Source organism: Camarhynchus parvulus, chromosome 11, assembly GCF_901933205.1.
Source record: "Camarhynchus parvulus chromosome 11, STF_HiC, whole genome shotgun sequence".
Lineage (NCBI taxonomy): Eukaryota > Metazoa > Chordata > Aves > Passeriformes > Thraupidae > Camarhynchus > Camarhynchus parvulus.
In genome coordinates this window covers 13,422,598-13,434,992 of record NC_044581.1, presented here as the reverse complement: position 1 = coordinate 13,434,992, position 12,395 = coordinate 13,422,598, and the positions used below count along the sequence as shown (strand labels likewise).

At 39.3% G+C, this 12,395-nt stretch overlaps 1 protein-coding gene across 5 annotated transcripts in view; it reads left to right on the top strand.

Annotated features, from left to right (window-relative positions):
• PHKB (phosphorylase kinase regulatory subunit beta) overlaps window positions 1–12,395 on the top strand; it is a 67,856-nt gene that overhangs the window by 47,526 nt on the left and 7,935 nt on the right. For 4 of the 5 annotated variants that reach the window (XM_030955822.1, XM_030955824.1, XM_030955820.1 and 1 more), the window contains 9 exons: window positions 51–133; window positions 214–304; window positions 2,608–2,669; window positions 2,758–2,920; window positions 3,714–3,795; window positions 5,876–5,933; window positions 7,679–7,769; window positions 9,358–9,560; window positions 11,654–11,788. In XM_030955822.1, coding sequence (XP_030811682.1) covers window positions 51–133; window positions 214–304; window positions 2,608–2,669; window positions 2,758–2,920; window positions 3,714–3,795; window positions 5,876–5,933; window positions 7,679–7,769; window positions 9,358–9,560; window positions 11,654–11,788 — 968 coding nt within the window. Of the gene's footprint in view, window positions 1–50; window positions 134–213; window positions 305–2,607; window positions 2,670–2,757; window positions 2,921–3,713; window positions 3,796–5,875; window positions 5,934–6,718; window positions 6,810–7,678; window positions 7,770–9,357; window positions 9,561–11,653; window positions 11,789–12,395 lie in introns of all 5 variants that reach the window. The other variant, XM_030955823.1, reaches the window with a different exon arrangement.

The window sequence follows — 12,395 nt, the reverse complement described above, 5'->3', positions numbered from 1 at the left end:
CTGGCTGTGTTCTTTGGGATGTTTTGTGACTGAGGCTCCTCCTTGCCCAGAATGCCCTGCAGTTCATTAAGCAGTACTGGAAAATGCACGGCCGGCCCCTGTTCGTGGTGCTCATCCGGGAGGACAACATCAGGTAGGGAGGGAGAAAAGCAGCATTTGCAGTGTGGGGCTTACCTGAGCAAAAGATTCATGGAGTTCTGTTTCAAATTGCAGAGGGAGCAGATTCAGTCCCATATTAGATATGCTGGCTGCCTTTAGAAAGGGACTTGTTGGAGGAGTGAAGGTTCACGTTGACAGAGTACAGGTAAGGTGTCTCTCCTGACTCTTGTGTTCTTCCCTCCTGGTACTGCTACATGTATTCTTACCACTTCAGGGGTTTATGTGACTTCTGATTTTATTTAGTTTCATAAAAATAAGGAGTCAAGACATTTAGTACTGTTTGTTTTGTCTCAACAGAAACATGGGTTTATTTTAATTCCTTTTGATGTGTCTTTTGAAAGTCATAATCTTCACAGAGGATTTTCAGAAGGGAAAGGGGTGTTTTTTTGTTAGGCAATCTTGTGAAATTACTACCAAAGGATAAAGCCATGGTGTCAAGCACTGAGGGATTTCTTTTGATTAGGTAATCACAGAGTGGGGAAAAAAGGTGCTTCACATATATTAAAATTCTTACAAGAACTAAGATCTAGTTTTAACATCTTTACTGTTTGAATGAATCTTAAAGCAGGAACATTCCTTCATTAAAATGTGAAAATTACCAAGGCAGGTGCTGATTTTACATACTCCTATGTGGTAGTTAATCTTAGTTTACACTTACTGAACTATACTTTTTTTGTAAGAGACAAGACTAAAGACAGAGTAATGGCTTCTTGTTCCCTAGAAGATCATTAATTTGTAGAAGAGCTGGGTCAGGAAAGGAAATGCTTCTAGCTGTGATGGTTTAAGATATCCTTGCAATCTTTAAGTATTTACGTATTTCTCCTGCTCACATGCAGGTCATGGAGTCTCTCCTGGTACCACTGACTCTTCCTATAGCAGATGCCATTACTGCCCATGGAAAACCTTTCATTTGGCTACAGGGTGGTTGTTGTTGTGGTTTGGTTTGGTTTTTTGTTTTTTAAATTTAACTGCAATCACTTTCTTGCCTTGCAAGAAAGATTTATCAGACAAGAAGTTCTCCATCTACCTGTGTCCTTATTCTAAGCACTACACTGGACTTTGCCTTCCATACTCACTGACCTTCTGGAAAGATTCTTTTTCCAATATAAAAAGTAAGGAGTTGTTTTAAAGAGTTTAAGATGGTGACAGTCACTGGTCTTTGCTTTATTTGTTAGCCATTAAACAGAGCACATGGGAAGATACAAACAAATGTTTGTTTGACTTGAAGGCCAGTGGAGAAGGTGGTGGGTGCCTTTCCTGCTGGGCATCCTGCGCCTGCTGCAGCAGCTGAGCTGGAATCTCTGTCTTACTGCACAGTTGGCATTTTATTAACAGTCTTGTTTCATTATAGGGGAGGATTTGGGAAAAGATTTGTCTAATTCCTGGTGTTTTCTCGAATAATTCATTTATTCCAACAAAATATATATTGGTCTTTGTCAGTTGCATTCAGCTGCTTCATTTAGGTGCACATGTTAAATATGCCTGAGAGAGAATGTGTATCTTTAATTGGGTGAATGCTCTTTTTCTCCTGTAAAGTATACCAAATCTGATTTAATTTAAAATTTTCTATGTTCAGAAGTTTTGTAGCTCTTTTCTGATTTTTACCTTCATTGTCATCATGTGTTCAAGCAGATGTGTAAGGCAAAGAATGAATGGCACCAGTAATAAAAGCAAAGCAGGGTTTTTATATTCTGTCATCTCAGTGTAACAGATCAGTGTTTTACTGCAACTCATGTACAATGAAAATGGAATATAAAAGTTCATAAAACACATTCGGTTTTATTTAGCTAATGAGAACAATCAAAAGCAGTCTTAAAACTGCTGTAGTACAATACATTTCCTCTGGCTGTAGATAAATGGGGAATTCCTATAAATTCAGAGTGAATGAATTGTAATGACTGCATCAGATAAATGCAGCACTGAGTTTCAGCTCTGTAATCTTTTGAGATGTATTTGTAAGCTGCATTTGATGTGCAAACTTAGGTCAGGCATGCTTGGATTAGGGAACGAGCACAGAGTGGGAATGCTCTTTGTAGTGTTTGCCTGAAACATCAGTGAGGCTGACAAGAAAACTTCCTGGCCTTCAGCCATCCCTGGAATAATGGGCTTTGGGCTCCAGAACGTGGGGACTGTGCAGGACTCTGAGGAAGGCAAATCCTCAGTCTCAGAGTTTTCATCAGCCCTGGCTTTGGTGCTTGATGAAGCTGGACAGGGCAAAAGAACCATGGAACACGAGCAAAAAGGAGAGAGCAGCCCCAAGAGACTTCTGCTGCCTTAAGCTCTTTTTCCTCATGAAAGAGCAAAAATACTCTGAAAGTATAAAATATTTGGAACTGTAGATAAAAAACCTACTTTCTCAATGGAAACCACCAGCAACATACTGAGATTAAAAGACAGCTATATAGTTATGTATTTATTTTAAAATTTGTTTTCAATTTTTCATTGCAGACATTAATATCTGGAGCAGTTGTTGAACAACTTGACTTCCTAAGCATCACTGAAACAGAAGAGTAAGGCTATGTGTAAATAGTGGTGATGATTTCTGTGATTATTAAAATATTTTCTGAACCATGACGAAATTAAATACTTGTTTTTCAGGGCTCCTGTATTTAAGAGTTTGGAGGAGCTGGATCTTCCAAAACATTCAAAAGTCAAGAGACAATCTAGTACTCCCAATGCTTCTGAACTTGAGCAGCAACCAGATGTAAATATTAATGACTGGAAAAACAAGTCAACATATGAGATCCTGCAGAAACTTAATGTAAGAAAACTTGATAAAAGTACAATGTAACTTCATTCTTGTGAAATGAGAAATTCTTATACTCTTGACCAGCAGCCTACTTAAATCAGCATGATCAGTGTTGGGGCACTGAAATATCTGATATTCCTCTCCATACTCAGGGAATCCTCCTCTTTACCTCATCACAGAGCTCCCTGGCCCTTCATATGTAACTGCTGGCTCTGAGTTCTCCCAGCTGCCCCAGTCATCCCTGGTGCCAGGTGACCCTCTGGATCCATTTGCCATGTGTCCTAAGAACAGATATTTTATTGACAAACTGCTAATCAAAAGAGACTTGAGCAGTGGGTATTCACTTGGATAGACTGGGAACTTCTTTGTGGCATCAAGGGATGGCTCCAATCTGCCACTTGTTTCCTGTACCTAGAGGGAAACTGCCAGTGACTGTTCTAGATCTGGTGTTGATACAAGCACACCAAGTATTCTGCTTGGTTCCCTATTTCATTACAAGCATTTCTGCTGTAAAATAAAGGACCTGAGGATGAAAAATCAGGAAACTTTTCCAAGGTCAAATTATTACAGCTTAATATGACCCACAGAGAAGGCTCTGCAAGCAGCAGTGACAAGGATACACACACACAGGGTATGGGATAATTGTGAAATCCCCTTGAAAATAAAATAATTATACTTTTCCTTAAATTGAAAAGAAGAAAAGGCCCTTTGGTTTCACCTGAAATTTTTAATAACTCTTCTGGCTTTGCTTCAGTGACAATCTGAAGGCTGTTTATGGTTCTGTTGTTGCTGTTTTTTATTTAAGGACTGCAGTTGCCTGGCAAGTCAAGTGTTACTCTCAAGTATATTGCTCAAAAGGGAAGGGCCGAATTTCATCACCAAGGAAGGTAAGAGCTCCTGCCATGGGACTGTTCTGAGGAAGCAGCTCTGTGTTCAGTTGCAATGAACATGAATAACAGCTGTGCTTGCCAGCAGTTGTGGAGCTCTTTTCTCTGCCATTTAGAGCAATTTCTGCATTAAATAGGAGATGCAGATTGATGCTGTGGTGGGGAAGAGCTGCTGGATATATGAATGCTTTTAGAGAGTTTGTAGGCCAGTGCTGTATCTGGTTGTAATTTTGAATGCATAGTTTAGAAAAAAATACAGGATTTGCCCTTACAAAGAAAACAGAAAGAAAAGACAAGTCTAAATGTCTGTAACAGTCTGTACTATATGAGGCTTTATAGTGAATTTTTATTCTGCTTTGATGTAATCTCACTTCAGTTCAATGTGTCTGTGAAGCTCTGGTTTTGTGTTATGGCTTTGTTTTAGAGCACAGGGTCTAAATTCCTGTAATATCATTCTGAGAAGGCTACTGAGGCTTTGGGATTTTGTGCTGCAAAGTTTGCTGTTTTGTCTTTTTTCCCAAAGATTGCTTTTTAGTTGCCTTTTTATATATGATTACTCAGAAAAAAGAGGGCTATTCAAATCAAACAATATGAGTAACTCTTAGTTACTCATCAAGCAGTGGGACTTCCCACCTCATGTTACAGAGCCCTGCTTCTTAATTTTGGTATGAGATGGCTGCTTCATGTGGAGAAGAGCTGTCATATTGACATAAACATACATTTTATCTGCATTGCTGTGTTAAAAAGATCATAGAATCTATAGGATATTCTGAGTTGGAGGGGACCCACAAGGATCATCATCCTTCACAGCACACCCCAGCCATCCCCCATGTGCCCGAGAGCTTCCTGAGCTCTGTCAGGTTTGGTGCTGTGCCCTGGGGAGCCTGGTCAGTGCCCAGCCACCCTCTGGTGAGGAACCTTTTCCTGATCTCCAACCTAAACCTCCCCTGCCTCAGCTCCAGCCATCTCCTTGAGTCCTGTCATTGGTCACAGAGTGAGATCTGCTTCTGCCCCTCTGCTGCAGACCCCACTGGGGTCCCTCCTCAGTCTCCTCTGCTCTGAGCACAACAAGCCAAGTCACCTCAGCCACTCCTCACGTGGCTTCCTGCTAAATCCTTCACCATCTTCCTGTGCCTTCTTTGGATAATTTCTTTCTATCTTTCTTCTGTTGTGATGCCCAAAACTGCCCACAGGACTGGAAAGCCACCTCAAGTGGAGTAAAACCCTTTGGCTGATAAGCCAGTGCATTGCTGCAAGTCGTGGCTGCAATCTGCACATTAGGCCATGTGGGCTCTGCAGTGCCCTTTTCCAGCAGTCACCTGTAGTGTTGGGAGGCTTTGGGAGCTCAGGAGCTTCCTTTAGTCCTTTGTAGGTTGTGTTCTTTGCTCTAGAAACAGCTCAGGGCAGATTCCCTAACCTCTGTGAGCAAGCAGTGTTACCACTTACAACCACTGGGTCATGATGATGAATTTAAAACACTGTTGAAATCAATTAAAACCAAAAAAGTGCAATTGTGCCTCTGGTGGTTCAGAGCTAACTTGTGCAGAGCTCTCAGTGCCATCCCATATGAAATGGTGGTGATGATAACCTTTTTAACATGCACCTGGGATTGAATGGGCTGGGTCACTGACTGAGTTCCCTGCATGGAGACTGCTGAGACTGACATTGGTAATCACCCAATCAATAAAACATAAATCTAAACACAGAAGCTGAAGAACTTTAGGTTCTGCAGTTTGAGGATGTACCTTGTGATGGGGTGTACTTTTATAGGCCAAATCTATATGTAAATTAATTTCCCCCAATATATTGCAAGAACAGGTGATATTATAGGTGACTCTACAGCATGAGCAGCAAATTCAGCTGAAATCTGGTTTGGTTTTTTCATAACAACATACACTGGGAGACAGGGGACCTGATTGCATCTGAATTTTAGATGTAGAGCATAATAGATAAGTGCTTTACTAAAGCAGCTTCAGAATTAACTGGTCTCATCAAACTTGCCTTATTACTGTTAAATGAAAACCTGTGCATCTTTTTTTGCTTGTGTTTTGTTTTTCTTTTCTTTGTTCAATCCCTGTAGGTACTGTTGCTGAGCACATTGAAAGAATCTACCGACGAGCTGGCAGCAGAAAGCTCTGGTTTGTATACAAATACCATGTTCCTTCTGCCTTACACCAGTTTTGTTTTCCTGATGTTTTTATAGAAAGTAAGGCTGGATTCTCACACACTTAAAGGGGGGGAAATGGCAGCTTTCCTGACAGTTGTATTGGTGCATGGCAGCTGAAGGTCTGGTTTAATAGGCTTTAAAAAATTAAGCAGCAGTTTCTTACTGCTACCTTTTAAAATACAAAAGCAATAGGCTGGTTTTGCACTGAGTGCTGTTGCAAATACACAGGCCCCATTACATTGAAATAATGTGAGAAGAATGTTAATATTCTTATTTCTTACAGGGCATGATAAAATATTGTCAATATCTCTATGTAGGAAGGCTGGTGATAAGATATAAATCATTTAAGCTGATGCACTAACTCAGATTTATTGCCCTGAAGTAATTTGCTTTGAGCCTGACTTTGACACAATAACTTTAAAAGGTTTCAGCAAGTTGGTTGATATTTACATGTTGTTTATTAATTTCTTTGCCCTGAAGCTCAGTAGAAATTTAATTTCTTTTTATAAAAGTCAAGCCTGTCCTGAACTCTTTTCTCTCACTCTGTAACTATTCCTAACAGGTCAGTAAATATAAATATGTTTTTCGGTTTTGTCTCTATGTACAGTTAAATGGGCCTTTGCCAATAGTGAGGTAGACCCAAAATACCTTGGTGGTATTTTTTGTAATTAATAAAAATCAGAAGTATTTTTAGGAACAAAATATGTAAACTGTTTTTCATTTCTCTTCCCTGATTGCCATGTGACACACATATAGGTTGGTGTTGCGCTACAGTGCTGCATTTGCACAGAAATTTTCTTCTTCTATAACCCCACATATTACTACTTTACTGGTACATGGGAAACAGGTAAAGTGCCCAGAAATATGAAGTGCAGCTCTGTGAGATATTTTCTTTTTGCTTATTTGCATTTTGATAGTATCAGCTAATGCATTTTTGAAATGCTTTGCTCTTGATCTTAAGGAGCGTGTAGCAGTTTTCACAGGAATCAACATCAACTGTTTGAGTTTTTTACTAACACCATAGAATATTACAGCTTATTCCTCATCTCTGTGAATAAATGATTCTTAGTAGCCTCAAAAGCTATGCTAGAAAAGCTCAGTTACAGTTCTGTTAGGTTTGTATTTTGTCAGGAAGTTATTATTAAATGTATTCATATCTTTAACCACCTACTGCATACATAGAAAAATGTTGTTCTTAGAAGTTACAGCTTGTTTTTAACCTGGCAGGTGACACAAGCCTCTTCTTTTCATGCTGCACATCCAAAATATTACCTCAGTATGGAACACACAGCAAGGCTTTGGTGTTATGTGTTATACTTTCTCTTGCAAAATCTTTCTGACTCTTCCTGAAATAGATTTAAAAATTACCAAAGTTATCTTGCAAAAATGATGAAAATGTCATAAAAGAGGAGCTGGCATTTCTTACCTGCCTTTGGTTAAGATGGTGTCGAGAAGAGAACAAGAAGCTTTTTATGGAACTGGTAGTTTAATGAGTTCTAACTAAATTTATTTCTGATCCATTAACCTATATCTGAACTAAAAAATGAGAACCTACAGAAGATTGCATAAAATCTGATCCAAATTCCACTTTGTACATAATGTATGTATTCACTGAGTTAATTTTGAGATTCTGCTGTGGCAGACAGCAGCTTTCTATCTGAATTCATTAAACTAGCATGTGATATGTAGTGGGATTGCTCTGTTTTCTGCCCTCAGGTCTGTTGTGCGCTTCGCAGCAAGTCTTTTAGGTAAACTAGTGGACAGCCTTGCACCATCTATTACTAATGTTTTAGTTCAGGGCAAGCAGGTAAGTCTTTCCTCCAAAGAACTGCATTAAGGAATGATAACAGAAACTAAACAAATGGCTTGTTCATTTTCAAGGCCTCTGATGCTTCTTTTAAAAGTATGCAATGGCTTAAAAAAATCTTACCAAACAAGAGAAATCCAGAGAAAATAAAGATATGTTTAATAAGTGTACTTGGAATTGAATAATAATTTTAAATTAATGAAAGAATAAGACTGAAAAAAGAGTTCAGCATTTATGGAAGATAGGACTGGGCATGATTTCTGAAACTTCTTGGGTTTAAGGTCTCTGGGGAGACCTTGGAAACCCTTCCCGTGCCTAAAGGGGCTCCAGTGGAGCTGGAGAGGGACTTGTGACAAGGACATGTAGAGACAGGACAAGAGGGAATTGCTTTACAATGAAATAGGGCAGGTTCAGATTAGATCTTAGGAAGAAACTCTTCCCTGTGAGAGTGAGGAGGGCCTGGCACAGGCTGCCTGGAGGAGCTGTGGCTGCCCCATCTCTGGGAGTGTTCAGGTTGGACAGGGTTTGGAGCAGGAATGTTGTAACAAGATGATCTTTAAGGTCCCTTCCCACCCAAACCTTTCTGTGTTTTTATCTATGTGCCCTCTTACTTGGCAAAAGCAGATGGAGTGAAGTATTAAGGCATCTTTTGAAAGACTTCTTTAATGAAAATGAAATCATTCTCTGTGTGATTGAGCATAATACAACACGTGGGTGGCAGCTGAGCAAAAGGTCTGTCAGGGTTTTCTGTTTCAAAGAAAGTTTGTGTTTTTTCCTTTCCTAAGGAGAACATTGTTTTTCTTCCCCAGCAGAGTAATTTTAATTAAATTCATGAATAGTTGCTTCTAAATAATACAAATTGAATATTTCTGTATTTTTGTGTCAAATATGTGTATGTGTATACCTGCTTACATGCAATGTTGTTGTCTTACTCCAGACTGAGGTCTGGGTTTGTGCTTCTGGTGCTGCTCAGCTGTAGAGAAGGCTACACCTGCATGCAGCATAATTTGAGGCTATTGGCAATTTTTTAACCTAACATCCCTTCCTTGATCTTTATTATAGCAGAAAAACTAGTGTTGCTGTCTTACTGACAGTAGATTAAAAACAAAACAGAATTCTAATAAAATTCCTTTTTTGTGGTTAAACAATCCGGTACCAGCAATATATTTTCTTAAAATTAAGGCTGTAACTTTTAGCATGCTAGTAGAAATAAGAAAACAAAGCTGTAAATTTAATTCTGAATTTTAATTGAGTTCTGCAGCTGAAATGTATGAAATTATATAACTGTCTAAACCTAATGTTTAGGAAATACAGTCCTGATTATAACCTGATTATAAAGCAGTGGTCTTGTATTTTTATTTTAATTTGGAAAAATAGATTCCATATTCACTGTGGTTGTTAGTGAAGTTTATTACTTCAATAGCATCCAATTAACAGTATTAACAAGCATCAGCCATTGACGTAAAATTACCCTTGTATTGTGAAATTTTTAACAGGCAAAGCAAAGTTGGTGCAGTTTGTTTCTGAATTGCTGTGCAGTGCTTTTCTTGCTGTCCCTACCCTCTGAATTGTTTTCCCTGTGCCACAGGTGACGCTGGGAGCGTTTGGCCAGGAGGAAGCAGTTATCTCTAACCCCTTATCACCCGCAGTGATTAAGGACATGATCTATGATAAATGCCGGCTGCAAGATGAAAGAGAAGCTGTGCTGCAGCAGGAGCTGGTCATCCACATTGGCTGGATCATCTCCAATTCCCCAGAACTCTTCCGTGGAATGCTGAAGATACGGATTGGGTCAGTAAGCGCCTCTGGCATTGCAGGGCAATGTGGACTTCCGAGAGCCACAAACTTGAATCAAGGTTAAAACATCATTTACCTCCCACCTGTTCTCTTTCCTTCTGTGACAAGGTGACCTGCAGATAGGCTGTGCTGGAGTGCTGTCACATCCCATGGTATCTGCATTTACTTTGCTACCCACAGAAGTTAATTATTTTTTTCACATTTAGGAAGAGACATGCATTTGAATAAGCACTTCTTTGAAGAGGCCAGGTGCTACTGACTGAGATTTACTGAATCACTGAGCATGCTTTAGAATCAGAACTTAAGTGTTTCATCTTCCATGTTTTTTTCCATAGAGAAAAATACAGCATTTCAGCACTGGAGGTAGATACCAGCAGCCTTTTTTCTAGCATACAAGATTAATATTTCTTCTTTAGCAGTACATTCCAGTCATCATAAAACAAAAAATTGCCAGTATTACATTTAACTGGAAGTATCCTTCTGCACTTAAATGCTTTTCTGTCCCCTCCACAGATCCATGTTACTCCTCTTTCCTCCCCTTCCTTATTCTCTCTAGCTAATCCTTTTTGCAGGTTTTTTTTTTCTTTCTCCCAAGGTTAATGCTAGAGATTCAATTTCCTTTATTTCAGTGTTATCACCCACTCCAGTGAGCAAAATTAACCTTCTCACAGAAATGCCGTTCCAGTTTGATAATGATTTGATTTAGTGTCTTGTTATTGATTTGTTTTCAGGGTTTCATGTTGAAATAGATCAAGTTTCTGACAGCCCTATTACTGTAAAAACTCCCAGCCAACTGACTTGAATTCACCTCTTATCAGTGAAGAGCTCGGCAGAAGGTCCACCCTTGACTTTGGTGTGGTTTGCAGGGCACTGCAAAGGGAAACTTCCAGTAAGGGACTCACACACAGACACATCTGAGGCATGAGTCGGGAGAGAATTCCTGAGCCAGTCGTGTTGTTAATCTTAGTAACAACAGAAGGACTCATCAGCTGCTAAATTTAATGAAATAGCATGTTCTGCTAATGTAATGGACCCCAATACTCCCTGGTATCTTGCACCTCCAATGCATGGTCCTGGAAACCTTAGATGTAATCAACACTGGATCAGCTGGCCAGGCATCTCCAAATTCTGTGTAGTTCCTAAGAACTCCCTAGGAAGGAGTGTGACTTGACTTACATAAGCAGAAACACTCTGCACCTGGTTAGATAAACAAGTAAATGACCACAGAATGTGGCTGTGGAGATGACAGCCTGAATCTCTCACTGCATTTTCAGATAAACACAGAAAGGCTCTGATGTACCCAAGCCTTGATCAGCTGTTATGGACTGTTTGAAGAAAAACTAGTTCAGTTTCCTTTTGTTAGTAATGCCTACTGGAACTGAACCAGTGGAGAGGGTAAGAGGCTGAGTTCTGTGCTTATCTGGCTCCTGATGTACCTGTACCTTATTTCATCTTTGATATTGCATCAGAGGCTGGAGTGCTGGTTTTACATAATGTGCACAATAAAACTCAGCATTTTCCTTCAACACTTTGCCAAGTTCTACCCCTCTGATACCTCAGGCTAAAAATCTTCACTGTTGCTATATTTTTATTGAATCAAATTTTTTTCAAAAAGGAGCAGAAAAAAAAGTGTGATAGACTGCAAAAAATGAATTTCAAAGGCTAAAACTAGAAATAAGCCCTGAAGTCTTGGTAAATGTAAAATATTGTAAATTTTATGGCTTTTTAAAACTCATCAGCAAAATGCATGTATAGGCAGAGCATAATTCTGAGTAGGAATTTTAACATCAAAAGGCAGGTAAATGTTGGTCTTAATGAACATGGAATACAGGGAATGTAGTCCAATCAGTCTTCTCTATGGAAAACATGGTCCACAACACATTTCTTAATTGCATTATCCCTTTCAGCTTGTATCATGTTCCAATCAAACAGGAAGAGTAGGAGAGTATTTGTCTGATATTTTATGCAAGTCCTGACAGCCAAATAGCAGGACTGTGTGGAATTCTTATGAGCTGTTTTATTAGACTGATTTTTCCTATTTGGAAACTTTGTATTTCATGACTAAATCTGTTCCTCCCCTCATGTAGATGGATTATCCATGCTATGAAGTATGAACTGAAGATCAGAGCTGGGGATATGCCAGCCAAGGACTTGTACCAGATGTCCCCCAGTGAGGTGAAGCAGCTCCTGCTGGACATTCTGCAGCCTCAGCAGCCGGGCAGGTAACGAGGGCTGGGGCTGGGGCTCCTGATTTCATTCACAGATGTTCAAGTACATTTCATTCCTGAGCTGCTTTGTGTGCACCTGAAATCACCAGGTATCTGTAATCATCTCTAATTTTTAAAGGGAAGATAGCAAAAAGGCACTTTTTCATTCTTTCACATGGGCCCAGGTTATAGAATTGTTTCTTTTCTACTGCATATTCCTTCTTCAGCTTTATCTTTGTGGAAATCTCTTTACTGCCAGAGAATAGAGATCTGTTTGCTATAATGTGAACTGTTACACTCTTTGATGTGGGGAAAGAAGCCAAAAATTACCCAATACCTCCACTTAAGTGACTTGTAGGAACAGTTTATCTGCTGTTCAGTGCCTGCTTTCTTCTAGGTTATTATATGAGTAAGAGCAGATGTTCTCTAGAATTCTTAAAAGATAGTGGTACTGCCTGAAAGTTGGAATCTTTTCTCCAAGCTGTAACCAGCTGCCAAAAAGAACATTCATTGTGATACCAGGTATGCAAGACAAAAGTTAAAATTGCAATATTTCCACTTAACTTTATTGATAAGAGTGAAGTCAAAACTCTTCCTCTTAGTTTTATTTCTGGTTAAGTTA